Source organism: Balearica regulorum, chromosome 25 (genome assembly GCF_011004875.1).
Source record: "Balearica regulorum gibbericeps isolate bBalReg1 chromosome 25, bBalReg1.pri, whole genome shotgun sequence".
Taxonomy (NCBI): Eukaryota; Metazoa; Chordata; class Aves; order Gruiformes; family Gruidae; genus Balearica; species Balearica regulorum.
Genome location: NC_046208.1, coordinates 965,781 through 988,064, shown reverse-complemented (window position 1 = coordinate 988,064; position 22,284 = coordinate 965,781). Strand labels below are relative to the sequence as shown.

Genomic DNA, 22,284 nt, shown 5'->3' with positions numbered 1-22,284 from the left:
GATTAAAGAAAAGGATTCGAGTGGGTTAGCGCAATTAATGATTGTCAAGTGCCATCCCTGCATCCATCTGGGGCTGCTGCGGCTTCTGGGTACGTCGTGCGATACGGGTGCTTTGATCTGCCAACCTGCAAGAGGCACTTCCGATTCACGATGCTGAGCACCTGAGGCTCTGTCCAGCTCGGGTCAAGGTTCAGGGGGTTTGCGGTCAGTTTTTGAACCAGCCACCACTGTAAGTGCTTTATTGTGCATGGTTAGAAACTCTTTTCCATGAGACCTGGACCGATCCCAGACAGGGGCGTCCTCAGCAGTGTCCCTTGGCAGAAGCCTACAGTACTGCTTATGCTGGAAAGCTAATGCAGTTCTACCACCTTTTTATTTCAATGAACTCTAAGGGCTTGAGATACTTTTTTCCCTCTGTGACTAACGCTCAGCAATTCCCCAAGGGATGCGCGTTGACTGTCCCAGGACAGCCAGGAACGGCAGAGTTTATGGCCTAAGGACCGTCTGCTTCAAATCACGCAGTCTGCCCTCACAGTGCCTCATACCACGCCAGGGTCTGTTATTATCACATTGTATAGCATCTCCTGTGATTACTGTAACTGTCTAAAAATCACATAACACGCAGTCACTGCTTTCGCAAGAGGAAGTATTTCACCAGACAAGGCGAGACTTACAAATAAAATAATTTTATTGAGTTTCCGCTTCTATAGCATGTGGCACGTAAAGAGAATTAAGACACAAGGTGTGATGAGAAATTATGTATTTGTCCTTCACTGAACAAAGGATTCATCTTACCCAGAAAAACAATACAAACAAATACCCTTCTCTGCTAGTCGGGATGCTCAGTGAAGGCTGACGCTGTGACATTTAGGAAACCAAAGTTGAACTGACGTATGCAGTTCTGCTAACCTGATGTGAGGAGAAATGGCTGCCTTGCTAGCAAATTTTCTTTTAACTCGAAACCAAAATATTTGCATTTACTTAATTTAATTACAGTGGAACGCACAGCACTTATAAACTCAGAGAAAAATCCACCATGAGAATGTGTCTAAATTCCACATTTGTCTGATAAAGATCGGCTGCTTCAGCGGCGTTTGCAAAGCTAGTGCTCGGGATGTTATAGCTTCATTTTTGGCCTCTGCAGCCAAGGAACCAGCAAAGTTTCATTTTTTTCAAAACTTGATCTTCCTCCAGGGTGTGGGCCTTCAAAACTTGTTAAGGAAGTGTTGATAGGTCAAAAAAGTTTGGAAGCTTTTCTTAGTATTGGTTGTGTTTCTATATTTCCCTTTACCCTTTTGTTCACCCTTCATTACTAGGATGATATAAGAAAGATCTAGTGTTCGTGCGAAGATGTCACCTATGGCCGTAACATCTTTGCCCCTTTATGTCTGAACTCCACTTGTGGCAACGCAGTTCTCTCCACCCAACTCCAGATAATGTGGTGATGTACGGGGCGGGGGGGGGATGAGCAGCAGCTACAGAGGGGTCTTAAGAAATTCTTCATGCAAGTAGCTCTAGGGAGACTTCAAATACAGGGAAAAAAACCCCAGTTTTGCCCCCCCCGAGGAATCAAGGGCATTTTTTTCTATATGACAAAAGGAATTTGGGATACACACTGCACAAACTTCTAAGAGCTCATGAACACCTCTACGTGAACAGGAAACCTGTGACCAGACTGCTGGATCTGGGCTGACCACCAAAGAGCCGCTCACGGATCAGAAGTCTCGCGGGTCTTTGGCTGCTGCTCCTCAAAGCGGGCACAGACAGCGCAGCAGGGCTGGGCCAGCCGTCCCGTCTCCTGGCCAGCTGTGCTGTCTGTAGACACTCAGAGCCTCTTTGCATTTTTTTCCAGCCTTCATACACACTAAAAACTATTTTACATGTTATTTTATAGACCAAACTTCCAGCTCATGTCTCAGTCCGCCTTCTTCCTCGGGAAACAGATCCATACAGTAAAAGCCACAGAAAAAAACATCACCTTGGGAAACATATTAGACAAAGACATATTTGACCACAAAACGGGTTTCTGCCTTTACTTACACGGGATCAACTAGACTGGAAAGTCTTGCTGCCACTGCCACTCAGCAACAAATTACTGAGACTGTAGGCCAAGTGCAAAAATAACTTGGTTTAGTCCCATTTTACTCGCCGCGCTCTGTATCATGGTGTGGGGGGTGGTTTAGGTGAGGGACAGGAACCCTGGCTGTCAAAGCTCGCTGCCCGGCCTTGCCACTGGTGGGAGAAAAAAAAAAGAAAGCAAGTCTAAGCAAATGGGAGAAAGCATTTCAAATTCTTCACATCCCTTTACCACGTTGCCTGTCTCCTGTTCTGCAGTATTCTCATCTGCTCTACGGCATGTCCCAACTTATTGAACACCTGCGTTGAACCACTCAGGAAGAATTACTGAACAATTTACTTTATTGCTTTGTAAATCAATTCACAGTCGTGAGGACTGCTCACAGAAAAAGGAAAAATAAACAGTATCTGTATGTGCTATGAAGACAAAGTTTGCTCTCGGTTTAGCTTTCTGTCATTTTCTGGTTTAGTGCTGTTGCTTTTTTTGTTTTAGAAATACTGCTTAATTCCAAATTACTTGAGTCTTTCCAGTCTGGTAATTACACTCCAAGGAAGCTGTGTCCACCATGCCAGAGACATTTCTCAAAGTGCAAATCAGATCAGAGAGTCAGTGGATGTAGCAAACATTTTGTCATACTTATGGGATCATAAATTATTAGTCATTTACCTTGGGGGCTATTATTATAATTCAAAACCATTACTCCTCAAGCTTTTGAGTACTTGTCCATCTCACCATCCTGTTTTATTAAATTCAAGTGACAAATGATAGACATCTCCCAGAGACAACGGGAGGAATAGTACTTCCACTGCTTTGTTCTCCCCCTGGATCAATTCCCTCCTCTCCTACATAAGCAGAAACTCTTTGCTGGCTGATATTAATGCTCTAGCATGGACAAATTTCACTTCTGCGGGCGAAAACTCATTTGGCAAATTGAAATTCACCCTTGCAAAGGCATTTCAAATGAAACACAGCTGAAAATGAGAGAACAGGATGGTTGCACGGTGCTCACAGGAAGGCAACCCTGCAGGTGCCCCTCGGTGACGGCCAGTGACACGACGCAGGGTCTCCTGGCCATGGGATGGCTGCTCACCAGCCAATTTGTTACTAATAAAACTGCAGATAAGCAGAAATTACAATAGGAATGGGCTTTTGGCAGAGTCCTCAGCATGCTCCTTGCATTGTTCTGCCTGCAGTTGTGGTGTCAATGTTTGCTACCCCAAAAAAATGTGATGAAAACTCTTCCGAGAGTAGGTTCAAGTGGCCAATGCGCTGTGAGGAACCTGGAGGTATTTTTCCTTCATTGAATTAGAAAAGGCGAACCATCCATTGTGTAATTAACAGTCAGGCACTAGGAACAGTTCAATGAAAGTCAAACATGCCCAAAAGTCTGGAAAAGGCTGGTTTTGCATATCTTTAAAGATAAACAGTTGTTCTTCATTATGAACATGACTTAGCTCTCAGCAAAGTTACCAGTTTTTATCTGCAGAAAAGTTGTAAACAAATAAATGCTCCCATGCTGAATGTCAGAGGTACTTGGCAACATCAAAGATCCATTTTGCATTGCACTGATGATGCTACTCTACGACATCAGAGAGAGTTTGTCTTTCACAGATAACAGAGAAATTTCCAATTTTCAGAAGACATCCCCTTCAAAGCCTCTAAAGATGTGCTGTAATTCTGTATGTCTTTTTATAGGCACATCACTTAACCTGGCTGCTGGCGGGACTGAGAAATGCAGAAGGAAGGGCGATGGGTGGGATGGCTACACACACCTGGGAGGCCAAGGCCGCGGCAGCAGGTGCCAGCGGGACCTCAGGGCTGAAAAACGGGAACAGGTTTGTGCTGAGAACAAGAGTTTATTGTCCAAATAACTTAAAAATGCAACAGCAAGTGGGATTCTTGCCTTCTGCTCACAAACTCTCCTTCTAACTGGCTGTGTGAGGAGGATAGTACTTAGAAGCCTGTAATTAATGATTCATTTGCACATGTTCTCTTTTTAATAATGATGGTCATTAAAGAAGTGCAGTCATTACAGTTTGTTACTCACTGTTGATAAATATGGAGCAAACAAAGACATGAAATGTAAGAGAAGCAAGATTCCCTCGAGGCTCCAGCCATGAAAGAGAAGAAAGAACACTGGCTGAGGGAGGGAGGGCCCACCACACGCCGCCCACCCTGAGATGGGGGTTTGGGGCCGTGTTGGCACAGCAGTGCGGATGGGGGAAACACGCTTGATGCTGCCCAGGGCCCTCGTGTCAGGCAGCCATGGAACCAGGCCCGCCACACAGGAGGAGGCCGGTGGCCTGGCCCAGGGACCACAGCCCCAAGGGCACTGGTGTTGGTCTGTCCATCCTGCACCGCTGTGGTGGGGAGCCAGGGGCCAGGGTCCGTCTGTCCTCATGGTGCAACACGCCTCTGGTGTCAGTTTTCCTGGTAAATTCACCAGAACCTGTGATTCTGAGGTGTAGGCAAAATATGGTGGAAGCCTCTTTTTTTTTGGCCAGAGTTTTTTCAAGGCATACCAGGCAGGGCAGTACAGAAATTCCAGATTCCCACCCTTTTCTTCACCCATCCGCAGTCCTGCTGTGCGGCGAGGGGAGGGGGCCAGCACATCTAACTGCAGAGTGGCGCGGGGAGATGGCAGCAGGCACCCAACGGCTCTGTGCTCCCACGTTAACCGCTCTGGTCATCCACTGCTCAATTTATACATTCAAAAAAACAATTCAATCCTAGCTGCCCTGCTTTCAGTTTAAGATCAAGCACTCAATCAGGAAAGACACTGATGTACAGCAGAGGCCATGACTGGTCACTAGAGCAAACAGAGAGATGATCATGAGGATCAACTAGAAAGCAAATGCTCTGTTTGCTGGTGCCTGGCAGTAAACGCTCTTGAAGATGATGAAGATGATGAAGATGATGAAGATAATGAAGATGGTGAAGGTGGTGAAGATGACCGCTCAGGATGCCAGCACATCCTGAGTTCACCCCCATGAAGACACAAGAGTGAAAAAGGGATGGAGCGTCAACAGCTTCTCCCCCAGCATCTGCATTCAAGAGCAGACGGACTGGGGAGCCGGCAGCTCTCGTCCCCCCCTTGCCCAGCGCACACCTGCCGGCCCGGTCTGGACCCCCTGTGCGCAGGGACCCAGGGGTGATGATACAGGATACAAAGCCCAAATTGCTTTTAGAAGATGCACAAACACATATGGAAAAAATGATGTGATGATTACTTGTAACCAACATATACCAGTTCCCATTAATTTCTCTCCAGGAGCCTGTGCCTTTTCTGTTTGGGTTTTTTTTAAGCTGCACTAGGGATTTGCAGACAGCAGTGCTAAAACTTAAAAGGGCAAATAAATACAGGGACCATTTGCTTGCTGGCTCTGTGCACCAGCTTGTGGCAGAAATACCAGAACAGATGATCAGAGGCTTTTTTTTTCTCTTTCCTTTTAAGCAGAACTCCTGACCTGTGCACTGGGGGGTGAAATGATTCACTCAGGTTTTTTTTCCAAAGTCTTGGGGGCTCGGCAGTGGTTTTCAAAGTATATTTTAGAAAGTGAGTCATCTTACATGCCTGCCTTTGTTTCTCTGAGTTTCGTCACAATAATTATATCTTTTTTTTTTCCTATTGATTATCAAAAACTTTACAGGAGTCTTTATTTTAAACTCCCACCTGCATCTCAAGAACAGTGTGGTAAAGTCATCTAAATTACCAACTGGAGAAGGAACTCCTGCCCCTGGGTCGGATGTGCAGCTGGTATCACGCTGCGAGGTGCTACGGATGATACAGACATTGAGCTAACCGATCAAAGGATAGATCGCTAAGCATTTATGCTGAAACTCAGCGGTTGCTGATGCCCAGCTCCCCGGGGCAGTGTGAGATGGCATATGTTGCCTGCTCAAACAGCGATGGCTCAAGCGGACGATGCTGGTGTTTTAGCATGGAAAAGCTAATGAAGGACTGTACTGCTCACCACCCAAAGGCAAAATTACCATTAAACACGAATTGTGCATTGGTTTAATTCCATTTTGATTTACACCAGTTCTGCACAGCTGACCTGGGTGGTTACTCCTGGTTTACAGTGATGCGATATGACATCACGAAATGCCTCATACAAATGAGTGTGAATTTTCAGATTTCCATTATCCAATATATGTATCTCCACTGTGTCTTAAACTAAAATATTAATTGCCGGGTTGCCCCAGTGGGTGTCATCGACCTGGGTCCAGGAAGTGAGGGTATTCCTCTGATAAACCCTGGCTCTGGACAGGCCCCTACGGCCACGTTCCATCTGTGATCCATGAGAAATGCCCACCGAGGGACACAGCAGTAATGAAAACTGCTGTAGAGCTCTGCTCGGGAGGTTGGCCTCGCCTCGCACGGCTGCTGCTTACAAATGCTTGGAGAAAGAAAGAAACCTGCAGAAGAAGCAGACCTGCCTCTGGGATGGGCACGTCTGAATTTCAGAAACCAGCCTGATGAATATGAGCTGGGATGGAGACCGCTGAGCACAAACCGCATTCTTGTTAGAGGAAAGAGCAGATTTCAGAGCAACGTAGGCTTTGGTGCATACTAATTCAGACTACTGTGGAGGATCACCAAGCCTAGTATCTGCCTTCCAGTAAAGCTCAGTATTGGAACTTCAAGGGGGAAATAAGAGGCTTTTTGTTGTGTAGTCTGTGGCTTTGAGGGGAAAATGCCTCCTTAGCCCCAGATACAGTGGTTTTATTGCTTTTATTATACTATCACTGCCCACAAATGGTGGCTTTCTTTTCATACCTGAAGTGGCAATAGCATGCGTGCCATTTCCCTTATCTCTCCTCCAGAATTTACGACCTAAATCAGGCAAAACCTAAAATGTTCTATAGGAGTGTGAGAAAATGTAGTGCAAGGAGGAAGAAAATGCTAGAGATGGTCAAAATGGTACCCAGGCATTTCAGCCCTATTTTATCATCTGGGGCTGCGTCAAGTGAATCTCTTTCTCTGGAGATGCTTAGAGCAATTACATTTGTTCTATTTATTCTCCCTCAAAGACTTGGAGATGAGTCAACAAAAAAATCTTTTAGGATGAAAAAAATTGAAACTTGAAATAGGCGATATCCCTGGACAGTTTGTTCTGCAATCAGAACAGCATTCTCTTTCGTTACTGCTCTCAATCTCTAATTTAAAAAAAAAAAAACCAAACCAACCCCCAAAAAAACCAGTATGGTAACAGTCACATCTGTAAATATAGTCCCTTTCATTCTTGCTTGCAAGCTCAAGGAGCTATTTTGAGACAGTAGAGAGATGCTTGTTTTCTAGAGTTCATTTCTGGTGAGAAAATTCCCTCAGCTCTTGTCAGAAAATCCCAAGTGAGAGTAGAAGCTCTCTGAAAGCCTTGAACCGGCTCACTCATGCACAGTGCATGCATTAAAAGGAAAGAATAACTCCACACACCTCTTTGAAAGACTTCTTTACCTCCACTAATGGATGCCAGTGCGCGATGGGCTTGCGTGGGTATGCCAGCATCTCGTTCCAGTGGTCTCTGCCCAGTCCTTCAGCATTGACCCCCACACGGCAAACCCCAATAATCTCGTTGTGCCCCACTCTGAAGAACAACAGAAAAGCGACGTGATTATCTCTCGCTCAGACTGCCCGTACAGTGTCTAACCGAGATTTCCACCCCGTTACCGGAGTGCCATGAGGCACGGTGCTAGCGAACAAGGGCCATCCTGTCTGCACGACGACAGGCAGATCGTGGCTACCATCAGCGCACGCAGCTCCCAGCACAGTGAGGCACTGCCATCCCCAGAAATAATTATAACAACTTTAAAATTATTTGAACTGTAGCTCAGTCCAGATACAGATCTGGAAGGATGTGTGATGTAGTGGTGTACAGCAAGAATAAGTACAAGGTCAGTAATGGCTAATTCATACACCCGTTGCTGCTCAGAATTAGACCATTTACTTTCTAAAACAGGATGATGCTTTGCAGGACAAGCAAATAGCAAAGGGGAACACAGTACTGACTCAAGAAAATGCAATAAAGCAAAGGACCAGCTTTACCATACTTACTATTTACATTCTAGCAGGTAATTTTCCATAGCTGTAAATATCAATGACACTTTAACAATAAATCACTAGAGACGGATTGATGCACAGAGCTGTGCAATCAAGACCCTGATGCTAAAGAAAATGGCTATTGAGGAGAAAAACCTGCACCCAACAGGATGTTTTCCCCTCCAGCTCTCCAGAACCTCCCACCTACCGATCGTAATCCATGACAGAGATAAGCAGACTGACTTGATCCATGTTCTCTGGGGGAATGTCAAAGATTATTGCTTCATTGTAAGTGGGATTAAGTGTGTTTTTCTTTATGGTGGTTTTCTTCTTTTTCAGTCTTCGCCCATCACAGAGCAAAGACACTTTGACATACGGATCTAGAGAGGAAGAGATAGGAAAAGGCCTTCTGTTTATGGAGGTTTATTTTGTTACCGTCACAATATAGAAACAGCATTGTCAAAGGATGGACTGTGAGTTATCGTGAGCCAAAGGCACTCCTCAAATGGACTTTTAGGAAAAGGGATGTCTGTGTACCAGTTGAATCCACCATTTCTCTTACCGGTGTGAACATGAGGTTCAGGCACTGGAGAACCACTACTGCAGACTTCTTGGGAGGAAAAATCAGCCGGTTCCATCAATTTTTCCATGATAAAGGTTTGCAAGTGTAAGAAGGCCTTATCTCAAGCCAAAGGCCAATATTCATCAGAAGATGATAACGGGCACTCAGGCATTCTAGCTTGCATTAATTGCATGGCAATGACAGCAAACCCAGTGCTTTCTCGGTAACTTTTTCAAAATTTGCCTAAGAGAGCAAAATGTAATGCAGCAGTTTGACAATCCAAACAGGCAGAGAGGGTTATTTTACAGAGATCTTTTCCTGCACTGCTACCAAAACTATCCAACTGCTAACATTCCATAGAAGAGTTACAGTGAGTAGCGGAATTTTAAAACCCATTTTCCCAATGTCAGAGAGCAGCAGAAAGAAGAGGTATTAGGGCAGCCCTGCTTCACGTGCTTTCCACCGGCTGATGACGGCAGAATGCTCTCAGGTTACAAACAGCTCCTGTTCGCTGTAACGGCTGCCCAGGCAATTTCAATGCATTTTCAAGTAACAGTAAATGTGTGATGTATTATTACAGAAATGCTGAGCTGGCTTCATCTGAAGTCTCAATTCTCAGATATTTCATCTGGCATCAAGCTCCAACTGAGCAGAAATGTTTTCTGCAAAGATCTTTTACTAGATTGTTACTGCCTTTTATACAAGTAATCAAAGAAATTCAAATGCTACGATGTTGATCTCTGGAAAAGAAACTGCTTTTTATGTTGAAATCTAGAATTTGTGCATGCTGAATTTGCAAGCCAACTCTTTGGAACTGTGAATGCATAGAGTCTTCAGGTGACTTCGATGCTAATGTTTGAGTACTGGCCACTGTACAGAGGGATGCCCATTCACCTGGGATTTACCCAGATGGCCCATGCTCCTTTCCTAATCTTGGGGTGAAATGATTGATTCTGGCTGTAGGGCATTATCTGTTGGAAACCTCCCTACTCACATAAAACTGCTAGGGCCAGTACCTGCAACAGATCTGAAGCGTCCAACCCAAGAGAGGGATCAGAGCTTTGACCCTGCAAACCCTTCAGTGGGGATGGGAAACCACTGGCAGTCTCCTTATATATTCATGTATATAATCACCTTCCTTGGATTCATGCCCTTGGGAATGGGTTCAAAAGATAATTCTACTTTTAGAATTTTGTTCATACTTAAAATATGGACAAAGCTTCATCAGGTGTTTCCGTAATCATACAGCCTTGGCATCAAGAGACGTATGCCAACCATCCATTGAGACTACCTTGAGGGAGGAGGAAGAAATGTGGATGCAACAGAGTCCTGAACCATCGAGCACCTACCTGAGTAACCAGTAATATCCATCGCTTTGAGATTCCTGCATTTAATGACTGTTAAGGTGAGGCGACCTGCAGTTGGCAAATAACAAAGGGAAAACATGATCTCTCCCAGGTCCACGCTTTCCTTTAATAAAACAGAGAACACATTATATTGGAAACGTGCAAGAACCAGCTAGGCTGCCTCCACCCCCACCACGATGCTTCGTGCAGGATTCATAGCACTCACACTGAAACGGGCTTTTCTCTATTCCGTCATTTTCAAGTGATAATACTTTACTATATGGCGGTGCTTCCAGTGTATCCCCCCCATTATTTGGCTGAAAATGAATAAAGGGACCAGGGAAAAAAAAAATGTTACGGCTCCAAATCATAGTTAAGGATAATCTTCCGCTGCCTCAGTGGAGTATGTGCTTCCTATTGCAGCATTACAGCTAACGCACTCCTCTCTTTTGGCTCCATTGCTTCTGCAGAAGTGAAGTGATATCTAACACCAAATGAAGGCCATTAAGGAAATCATATTTGTATCAAGTCTTGCTTGACTGTACAGTGTATATCTTCCAGTGCCAAGTGTGTGGCACTAACATCTTTTTCCTCAGATGGAGGAATGTGATACAAACACAGAGCAAGATCGCAGGAAGGTGAGACCTTAACATGCGACGGTGCCGTGTTCTCTGGTTGTACAACAAATGCAATGAGTGACTTTCTAGTATACCCAGTGCCATCAGTTCAGTAATAGAGTTTACAGACTTTGTTGGTGCCTACATTTTGGCAGAGAATGCAGACGTCTCTGAGTAACACGGTGATTTTCTCTGAAGTTGAGCATGAATTACTGGGTAGTTACAGACCAGAGGTCATAGCTTGAAAACAGACGAGAACCATGAAGGGCCCCATTTAGTAGCAACTGAGCTTTTAGGTTATGACATGCTTACTATCGTTTGGACCACCAACCCTTTTGAGATGCCTTCAAAGAGCTAACAAACGCAGTATGAGGCAGGTATATGTATGTATATAAATAGTGAATTAACCAGCAGATGGCACTCAGAAATGTACGGTAGTCTCTGGATTACAGAGAGGCCAGTACAATTTACTCTTTTAGTCCCCCATAAAACAACTTTTACACATCGCTCTTAGCCCCTCTTGTACATGCAGCCTTATCTACTACACCTCCTAAAAGCCCATTCCGTCGTTACCTTGCTCATGGGAAATCAGGAAAAAAAATTAAACAAACCAAAACTATTATTTAAACTAGAAAGCATTATTATCTGAAGTCAGCAGAAAGATTTCCAAACACCTTCCAAAAACAGATTTTAAAAAAAAGAAATTATTTTGTACGTACAGATCCCACATCTGTAGAGCAAACAACCCGTTTATTTTTGGAAATAGAGTGTTTGATTCATTTCAATGTGATATAATGATCTGCTGAAAAGAAATTTTAGCTGTTAGTAGTAGAGCGATGGAACTAGAAAGACAAGTAAATGCATTAGGCACTTAAAGCTTTGCTAAGTGTTAGGAGAATAGATCTTGTTGATGGATGAGAATTTTGCCAAATGATTTCCTTCTCGTTCTCTGGTAAGGCAAAGATTAGATATTTATGCCACTTAGATGTGCAGAATACTAATGAACATTATATACAAGTCTTGGTTCTTGACAAGAGTTCACTTCACTAGCAAATAAATTGAAACTCTTCTCAAGTACAGAGTGTACAAAAGAAACAGTGGCAGCCAGATGTTTTCTGGACAGAACAGCATATGGCTAGACTTGTAAGTATCTAAATAAATGTTGTTTCAGAAGGTGTTATTTGCTGGTAAATAAGAGTTTAATACCGTCACCCACCCAGAGTTCCCACTCTGATCTCTCGCTCGCTTTAATGAACCAATGGCACCCTAAACAGCTTTCCCTCCAACGCGACAAAATGATCTTGAGTCACAGCATCATTGTCAGGCACCAGTAATGAAATAGCGGAAACATTTCCTGAGGATCATTTAGTACCTCTTGACATCTACAGGGAGCTAAAGTTCTTGCCTCACAAAATATCACTAACAGTTCCTCATTAAGGTACCAGGATCGTTTTCATCACACACAAAAGACCTTTTTGAGCCCCTGCACCTTCTAACTCTTGACTGCATTTCAGCTACGGCACCTGGAATTTAACGGGTGTCCCCGAGTCAGGCTGCTGTCCTGGAGGTAGAGCAGCAATGCACACCACCCCTGAGCGCTCCGAAACGTTTGGCAGTTTTACCTCTGCGGTCACCTGCCCCCGAGAGCTGAGCTGAGCCCCAGGTCTTGCTGCCTGACTCCGGTGAAGCCAATTTCCAGAGGACAGGGAGCTCGGTATTTTACGGAGCCTCATTCATTTACAGTGTCTTAAAATGACCACTCAAAAATCGTGTGCCCCAAAATTACAATTTGCTTTTTAAAACATGGCACTTCTTGTTTACCTTTAGAGGTATTCTTCCTCTTTTAAGATTAATTGCTTTACAGAATAAAGAGCCTGAATAAATAACTCTGCCCTGAGGAGGCACTTTGCAAGGAGTGTCTTGCTGCCACTGCATCGGAACTAAGCTTGAGGACTGGGATTGTACCTTTTCGCTTCAGTGTCTCCAGCTCCAGTCAGACACTGCATCTACCAGTCTTAGCTACAGGCTTTACTGGCAATAGAAAATAATTTAAAATAAATATTCTGAAATTATGATTAGAAATGGCTGTTCTATTCCCAAAGAAATGAGCACCTGAACCTCACCGTGTGCCGATGTCCTGGTTTCGGCTGGGATAAAGTTAATTTTCTTTCTAGTAGCTGGTATAGTGCTGTGTTTTGGATTTAGTATGAGAGGAATGTTGATACCACACCGATGCTTTTAGTTGTTGCTGAGTAGTTGTAATGTCTACACTAAAAGTCGAGGACTTTTCAGCTTCCCATGCCCAGCCAGGTGCAGAAGAAGCTGGGAGAGCACAGCCAGGACAGCTGACCCAGGCTGGCCAGAGGGATATTCCCTGCCACGTAATGTCATGCTCCAGATATAACGGGGGAAGCAAGTCGGGAAGTGGGATCATTGCTCGGAAACAGACTGGGCACTGAGGGGGGGTGGTTTCCACAGATGGTGAGCAATTGCATTGGTGCATCACTTGTGGCTTAGTTAGTTAGTTAGTTGTTGTTATTGTCTTCTTTGCTATCCTATTAAACTGTCTTTATCTCAACCCAGAAGGTTTTTTTCCATTCTCCTCCCCATCCCACTGCGGGGGGGGTGTGAGTGAGCGGCTGCCTGGTGCTTGCTTACCGGCTGGGGTTAAACCACGACAGTCGGCTGCACTGGACGCTATATCCGCTGCACGGTGCAACAGAGACTGGCATCCGGATGACTCACTGGGCTGGGTCTGCTCTTTCACGTGTTCTTTGGTCTGTGTTGGTTTGGGAAGGACGAGGGCAGGAAACCTTGGACACAGATGTCAGAAGAGAGCAGCCTCATATGAGACCGAGAGAGCACCCTCTGGGCATCATCTCATCTTCTATTCCTCTCCTTGCACTCAGAGGACCTGCTCAGGGTATAAAACTAACATAAACTGTTCTTTGACCTCATTGTATTAGGCCAAGAGATTTTTTACAGGAGAGTAAAACGTACCCTGTGGGTACATTATTTTCTTGCAGATTATAGACATTGGGACATTTCCAAAATTCACATCAGTAGCTCTTATGAAATAATGGAAGCTCTGAATCAATAACCCTTGCAGACTTGAAACCAAAAATGTTTCACTGATTCACAAGCTGTACAATCATTAATTGAATAGTTGAGTGCTGCCTAGTTGAATAGCTTATATCATTGCTTAAGTGCATTCCTATCTTCTTACCCACACGATTGATCTAATGTATTATTAGTCACCTAGAGCTTTCCTGGGGTCTTATGAAAACTGTATTTACCCTTCTCATTTTTGATTAAACAGAAATGTCCTTGGGTGTGTTACAACTGGCTGAGATGTACCAATATTGGCCCATTCCCAAAGAGTGGCACAGAGAGAATGAGAGGACGAGCCAAATGCGGCACTCGATGTTTCTGTGGGAGCTGTGCAAGGTTGCTACACAATGTGTCACGGACATGATGCTGGCTGTGCTCCTCTCACATCTTCTTTGGAGGCTTCTCCCTCAACAACCCTTCTGTTGGTGTCTCTCCACCTGGTTTTGTGGAGGTTTTTTCCCCATTAAATTAGTTTACTTAGCTAGGAAAACATCCACTATTTCTTGCAGAACCATCCCAGCAAAACAGAGAACATACGTAGGTTAAAAACTCCATAACCTTCTCATGCCGCTTTGTGTTTTATGTGCTTTTCCTCCAGTAAGACCAAGTGTTACCCCTTCCCAGTTTCACTCCTGCCCACAGATCTCTTCCCTCTGAACTCTCCAGGCTTACCACACTTTGTATGCTGATCATAGAGCAAGGAAAGGGAAACTCCCCACCACCACACAAATGAGTTCACCCCAGGATTCAACACCACGGCACGTCACAGTCAGCCTGCAGAGCTGACGGCAAGCTGAGTCTCAGAGGCAGAGCAGATGCAAAGGGGCAGATGCCTCCAAGAGGCATCCGCAAGTGTGATGCACCTCGTTCCTCTCCTAGCAACCCTTTGCCAGGCGAACGGATGTGCCTGATGCCTGCTTGCCTCTTTGTCAGTGGTTTTCCTTTCATTACCATCCATTAATCATAACAGACATGGCTATTTGTTGATCGAAAGCCAAGACCTGTAAACACCCTGCTAACTAAATACCATCGACTTTCCTTGCGGCTGATCCTGCGCCTCCCTCCCACCTTGCCTGCAGGCGAGATGCTCAAAAGGCGAGACAGCAGCAGCTCGTAGCACGCTCCCAGCAATGCCCCGGGGTACCTGGCGGGCATCACGTATACCTCGATGTCCTTAGACAGGCATAGCAAAAGCTGTACCACCACAGAAGCGTGACGGCCACTCTCTGCGCCCTACCAGGGCAGCTGCTAGCCTGAGAGCTACCTACCAGGACCAACACGCTGCACGCACATCGTAATCCCCACAGTGCCTCGGCGCTGAGCTCCTGCACCGAGTCCCAGCTGCGGCACAACAGCATAGGATGCAGTGCTGCACACGCATGTCGGACCTCACAGCTCTTGTAGAAAGTTAGGAACATGCTACAATGAAAGAACAAGCACTAATAGTAGTGACCAAGGGGTACAATGGGTGAGGAGCAAGGTACTGAGAAAAAAAGCTGTGCAGAGTTACAAAGCAAATGTGTTTTGATGCTGCTGACCACAATGCAATAAATATTTATATTTAACAGTTCACTCCCCAATACAGAAAGTGGGAGAGCAAAGGTGTGAGATGAGCTACGAAGGAAGTTGCAGGACAGATTTTTGCAAGTCATGGGGTTATGCCACTCACTATGAAAGATTTGACAGGGCACATGCTTTCAGCCACAGGGGTGAAGACATCTCATATTCCAGTTTCAGAAATAACAACATGAAATGACAAAGACGATGACTGACTTGGTGTCCAACTGCAAAGCAGTGCAATCATTTGTTTGCCCTCAGAACCAGCCAGGTCCTCCTGGGAGGACAGTGGAGGAGCAGACAGCTATTATGCAGAGGTTAATGTCATTGCTTCTACACTCAGCGATCAATGTGAGAAGGTGGCTTCTCTTGCCAGCTCCCTGCAACACTGAAAGTGGCTGGGACTTTTCCTGCTCTCATGCGTGGCTTCGTTTTCAGAGGCAATTCAACAGAACTACTAAAAGACCCACATCAAGCTCTGGAAGAGCTGCCAGCAACACATCAGACAACGCTCTCAGTAAAGCCCAGTACCTCTGATGGGTTGGTAGTGGCCCTCCAGAGCTATTTCTTACTGTTTTCACGTGCATGTGGCAGACAACCAGAACCTGAGACCCTCCACATGCCGACAGAAGGTCCGACAGGGAACATACTGAACCCCTTGGTTGTTTTTTAGCAAACCTGTTATCAGTGAGACTCGCTGTGAACAAGATAACAGTCACTACGTAAGGGGATGAGATTCCAGTAAACCGGGATTGCGGTAGAGCTGACAGGCGTGTATGTACAACAGCCTTTGCCACCCCTGCGTGCAACGTGTGGGTCCACAGGGCTAAGGTGCCACCTGGCAATAAGCCCATCAGCTGGCAGTTATGCAGGACTTATCCCTTAGGTAGTCCAGCCAAAATGAGAATCCCAACCCATCCTGCCCTGGAGCTGCTCACCACACACTCGGTACCCATCCTCTGCACGCACAGGTACCACGCGCCACGCCGCAGCACCATGCTGCGAACGCTCCCGGGGCAGGGATGACCTTTGGAGGGTCACCTCTGCTTTGAAGGCAAACACTCACCGTCGTCGCGTACTGAATGTCCTTCCAGATAGAAGTCTCCCGGGAAAGGTCTGAGGCCTCAAACAGGTTCTCCAGGATAACTTCTCCTATCATGTCATGTCTGGAGAACCTGTCAAAGTCAAAGACACTCAGGTGGAGCTTCCTGCTTGCCAGCTCCTCGTGGGGCACAGGGAAGTGGAAGGACTCATCAAAGGTGGGATTCAGAGTCTTCCTGTGGACTCGTGTCTGGAACTTGCGCTTTCTGTCAGGCAGGAGGTAGATCTTCACATAAGGATCTGAGCTGCCGCAGAAGTCTTTGGCTGGCAAGTCAAAAGCCCTGAGAATTCGGACAGTCAGCGTCTCATTCTCGTAGTCGTACTTGAGAGTGAAGTTAATTTTCCCACAGGTCTTTGCTGCCTCTCTTTTGGGGTCCTCAGAGTCAACAGATTTTTGCTTATAGAGTTCGGGCTTAATGCGACCGATGCTGGTTGGCTGTTCAGCCACTGCTGGTGGGTCCATGCCGTAGTCCATGCTGGATACGTGCATTTGCCGAGGAAGGTGCCTTTTGAAGGAGATGTGCCTGCAGGAGGAAGACACAACAGCTGTATGGTTTTCCAAGGACATTTCGCTCATTTTTCTTCCTGGACTACTAATGCTAGTAAAGCAGGAAGAGCACAAAAACACATGCAATAGGTGCTCCTGACCTCTGTACAGAAACCACATACATTATGGAAATGAACACTGAAGGGAACACCTCCAGTGGTCAATAGAACCAATCCAGCAAATTTCCTACCTTTCAGAGTATTTGCAGCAAGCTGCATTTTTTTCACCCGTTACACAGGTAACAGCCCACAGCTAAATATATGAGACCAGACAACTCCTCTACCAAGCCATAGACAACCCAATGTGAAGACTCTTTCCCACTCTCAGCCCTTACAACTCCAAGATACTGGCACTAAGTTTCCCTCAGGCAAAAAAACCTTCAAAGCAAGAGAACCACAACCATCTCAGAAAGTTAGATTTTGTTCTGGGTCTTGCTGCTTCCAAACTTCTCCAACAGAATCCCATCAGAAACTGATAGATAAACTCTCGACAGGGAGGAACACACAGCTTCATCTGAAGCTGTCTCTTGCCTTGAGCACAAGGAAAACTGTATGTAAGCAAAGCTTTATCTAAGCAAAGCATAAAAGCTTTCTGTGGACTCATGGCATTAATTCAGATTATCGGGTGTTTACAAGAGCAGTATATGAAGTTTAACCATATGAAGAACTTGTGCAGCCAGAGCATTAGCTTTCAGTGATATGTGGTGCTCAGAGACCTCACTTCTCCTTGGCAGGTTCCTCCAAGGCATGTTGGCCTGGGCTAGGCTGGGCTGTGAGTCAGAGATCCCAAACCGCTGAGGTCGTTCCCCAGCGTCCCCAGCTCTGGCTGCCTGCCCATGAGTCAAGCCGGGCTCTTTCGCTCTAGAAAGTGGGTTTGAAACCTTCCCACATACAACCAAGTTCCACGTTGTTTGTCCTAATTCAGACAGGCTGAGCTTTTGTTTTCTCCTCCATTGGAAATGTGTAATAAAAGCTGAACGAGCGTGTGCGTGACAGAGAGGCAATCAGCTGTCCAAAAAGTGGTGCAGTTAAATGAAAGAGTACGTGGCACAATTGCAGGTGGTTGATTTAAACTCCAGCTTCTTCAGACAGAAGGCTGTGATCGGTGCCTTATTAATTCTGCAATACTGCAGCCAATTTTCTGAGCAATGTCTGTTTTCACAGTTGCACTCTCGCACACATCATGGGCACGGCCAACAAAGCAAGCAGAAGTGCTGGGGCACAGCCAGGACCCTGCGATCACCTTTTCCTGTCCCAGTTTCACAGCCTTCTGTGTCAAGGAAGAGGTACCGTATTTCTCAGTGTGCTTGCCAAGGTATCCCAAGATTCATACAGCCTTATCATGATTTAATGTGATGTTGACATCTCTGTCCCTGCACACTTGAGCACAAGCACTGAGCGCAGCTGGTTCTAAGCTTGTGCAGCGAGCAATACGTCAATTCTGCTTATCTAATTGTTTCTGCTCTGAGCCACAAAACCAAGAGAGAACAAAAAGGTCTAATTCTGTCTGACAGCATACCATCATTGATACTTCAGCCTGCCTCTCATGTTGGAACAAAATTAAAGTGGCCAAAGTATACTGACAGCTTGACACAATGAGGTCAAGGCACAGTAACGGGGCTTGAATCCTTGATTTTTTTAAAAGGGGCCCATGGTAAACCAGTCTTAACACATTAATCGGTTAATGACCAATCTTTGGAAAGTAACCCAGCATGTAGGTGAGAGTGCTTGCTTTACCCTCCCCGAATGTATCCGAACCTCAGGCTCCATCCAACGCTGCTCCCGCCCTGCCAGCCGCCCCACGGCGCAGCATCCCTGCAGAGCACCACGTCCCGCTCACCTGGTGGAAGACGCAGGCTCCGTTGTTTGCCTCTGGATCCGTGTGCGCCGCATGATGTGGTCCTTCATGGACATCTGTACCTCTGCAGGGATGTCTGGCGATGTGTGGCTGATCTTCACCGCTGCCTCCAGGAAACTTAGGGCACCCGTGTCCTTGAGCTTGTCCGCCATGTTCTCCTTATTGCAGTCCGCCTCGCTCTGCAAGACGGCCAGGTTAGAAGAAATGGCCTTGTTCCTCCAAGGAACCCAGCACAGCTTCCAAAAGAGAAACAGAAAAACTGCCACCAGGGCCAGTCCACACACAATAACTATCACTGCAAGGAGGCTGACGGAGAGCTCTACAGGGGGAGAGAAGGCAACAGCAACAGGGAGAGGGGAGGAAGGGGAAAGGAGAAAAGGAGAGAAAAGAAAGATGGTGAGAAAGCCGTAAGTAAAGGGAAGAAATGGTCCAAACCGACTTGTATCACAACTAACGGAGAGCTCTTAGCAGGTTCTGCAAGCCAGAGTCAAACCCAGGTGCGCATCACCTGACAGATCTGGGACCGATTCCTGCCCCAGACACATCTGGGGAGAAATGGGCGTCTCCAGATGGCCGAGCTATGACGTTTTATACCATGATGCTTAGATTGGCTATAAATTATCAGCCTTGGTTTGTTTGGTGGCATTGGCAAACTGCTGAGCCTGAAACTGAGAAGAATTGCAGAACTGAATGATAGAAACAAGGTCCAGTGCGTCATACCACAGGTGTTCAGACATTATATTAAAAAAATCTATCTACCATGATCCTGGAAGCAGATTGTTGTGCCCATAGGGAGTAAAAAGTAAATACCAATTAAAAAAAAATTAAAATCACAAGCTGCTGATGCAGTGAAACCAAAGGCTGTACAGAAAGTACGACGCGTTCTTCTTTATTCTGAATAGCACAGAAGCTGTGTATGTTCTCTGACTCTCTGAGTCACTTTTACCTCATACACTATGTATTTTAGCATTTCAGTCTTTTTCTGGAGAGGAAAGAGCTTCCATACCTATGGCTGAAGAGTCAGGAAAAAAGGAAGATATATATAGATATATATAGATATATATACACACACACGATCTAGGCTGTGAAATGATTCACAACACTTCAAAAAGAGAAAACATTGGCTATTTTTAGTTCCTTTCTTAGTGTATTAATTCCCAGATTCCCACCCAACCCCAAATTCCAACAGTTCAGAATCACAAATACCAGTCCCTGAAGATGAAGACAGGTTTTGCACTGGAGTCAAGTCTGCACTGTCAGGACTACAGACAATTCACTCACAGATTACTCTGAGTCCAAGGACAATTCCTTGATTGCTCACTGTGTTATTTGTAGCAACCAGTAACGCTATACTCCTTAAATTACCTCAGTGCAAGTCAGGACAGAGAGACAGGCAAAAAAATATCAAATGCTCCAGAAGTTTATGTGGAATAACCATTGCCTCTTACTCTCCTCTGTTTATGTGTAGACTCAGACCATAAATCTTTTGCGTTGGCATGTGAAACAGGCGGCAGCTACTTAATTCACCGCCCAAGAGGTGCGTGTTTCTGGATTGTCTAAGGAGTCACAGCTGAAATGACTCCTAGCGAGTATAATGAGCCTCTTGTAAAATTAGGTGATGGAGGCAGGGCCAGGTGTAGCTGCTAGAAAGCCAGCGCATCCTGGGTGGAAGGGGATCAGCAGGACACAGCCGCTCTTCTGCGGCACGGGGCTGGTCCCAAACAGGAGCGGAGCCCATCCCGGGTGGGAGGTGTGGGACAGCGGCCGTGCCCCGGCAGCTCAAACGGTGCGGTGGGACATAGCCGTCTGCGGCAGCACCCCGGGAAGGGACCCGGGTCTGTTCCCCCTCCGCGGGGTCTGCACGACCCCCCTCGGCAGAGCACGGAGCGGCCCTTTGTCAAAGCCAGTTAACGCCGACGTCCACGGCCACAGACAGGAGTGTTTCGGTTTTGTCTGTGTGAGCTGACTGCGCCTCTTCGGATCACGTTTAGATGCTCTCAGGGCAAACAGCTTCTCACCTCCAGGAGCTCTAAGAAACGCTAGGTTCTCTCAAAAACTGCATTTAAAACAATATCTCCCACAAAATCCATCCTTACCAGGCAGCTTAGCTCTTAGAAGATAAACTGGGAAACTTGAATCTGTGCTTCATCATAGCTACTACAAATGTGACCCCTGACATAAGCTTTACCTTAAATAGAAGCCCTTCTGTTTCCTTTGGTCATATAGTTTAGTTTTGTACAGCTGTAATAAGACATTTAATGCTTAAGGCTTAGACAATCCATGAAATATGAGGAAAGACTAGTTTTTTATCTTGACAAAATAGCTGAATTTAAAAATTATTTTAAAAAATAATAAAAAACACAACCACCACCAACAAACCATAACAGCAAAGTATTCAAATTTATATCACCAAACTTTGCTAACGTGCTATCTGGGAATACAACAGCTACTATATATTTAGGATTTTTGCATCAGTTCTTATAAGTGAAATCTCAAGGAAGCATCAGACACAAAATGTGACATCTACACCGGAACAAGGCAGTTTTACCAAACACCTGGGAAACCATCTGTTGTTTCTGATATCCCAGAGGAAATGCACTGTTTTTCCACAAAATTACCTGGCTTAGCAAATCCACTAAGAGCTTGAGGCAAAGCTTCCTGACTGCCCACAGGTTCTTTAACTCTAAAAGAAGGCCTGGAAGCTGCCAGTAGGTGCAGATGGAAAGAATAAATGCCATCCAGAAGTTTTTGCAACTTTTCCTCTTCCTCACCAGCCTCCTGTACAGGTCAGACTGCACCATTTATTTCCTGCTGTAGCTGCAAGGTGGAAATACCGATCACTACTGGGGTGAATAAATAGGTCCTGTCTTATTCAATAATAAATAGGATTGTACAAGTCAGCAGCGGAGCTTCCTTAGAGATTTGGCCAAATGTATTCTCACCAAAACAGAGAATGCAGAGGTACCATTTTCCTATACTTTAAGTCTTGGAATTGTGCCCAGGAAACTCCGTGTCAAACAGTTTCATAAGAAAACCGAAGAACCTGGACTATGTTGTTAGAAAGGAATTAGTTACAGTGCCGAATCTATCACTGCTGGGAGTTGTTACATGACAGAAAAGTTTCTGTTAAGATACTTCTGCCCATTCTAAGAAGTTATATAGCATGCATGAATCTGCTAGCACACCAGACTCATTAATGGAAATAATCAGAAATAATCAGTTATCCCATCTGAAAACCTGTTGCCAGCTTGAGAAAGATCTGAGTTCATGTCATTTCTTGCTGAGCTGCATTCATAATGTCTTTGACAGGATTCACAGATACTTTTATGCATGACCTCCTACTCTTTCCTCTGACAGCTCACATAAAACACAAGTAGAAGGGATCTGGATTTTACAGACATTTTTTAAGCATCTGCCTGGGAAGAATATTGGCTTGTCTGAAGATGACACTGAATTCCTCAAGACTTCT

General features: G+C 45.4%; 1 protein-coding gene across 5 annotated transcripts in view; it reads right to left on the bottom strand.

The window, feature by feature from the left end:
• Positions 1-670: 670 nt before the first annotated feature.
• SYT6 (synaptotagmin 6) overlaps positions 671-22,284 on the bottom strand; it is a 39,772-nt gene continuing 18,158 nt past the window's right edge. For 2 of the 5 annotated variants that reach the window (XM_010306727.2, XM_075775957.1), the window contains exons 2-7: positions 18,798-19,134; positions 16,377-16,935; positions 10,029-10,149; positions 8,326-8,497; positions 7,515-7,665; positions 671-2,232 (exon numbers count right to left, since the gene is read on the bottom strand). In XM_010306727.2, the coding sequence (XP_010305029.1) occupies positions 2,161-2,232; positions 7,515-7,665; positions 8,326-8,497; positions 10,029-10,149; positions 16,377-16,935; positions 18,798-19,134 (1,412 nt within the window). In that variant the 3' untranslated portion in view covers positions 671-2,160. The remainder of the gene's footprint in view (positions 2,233-7,514; positions 7,666-8,325; positions 8,498-10,028; positions 10,150-16,376; positions 16,936-18,797; positions 19,135-22,284) is intronic. The other 3 variants (XM_075775955.1, XM_075775956.1, XM_075775958.1) reach the window with 3 other exon arrangements.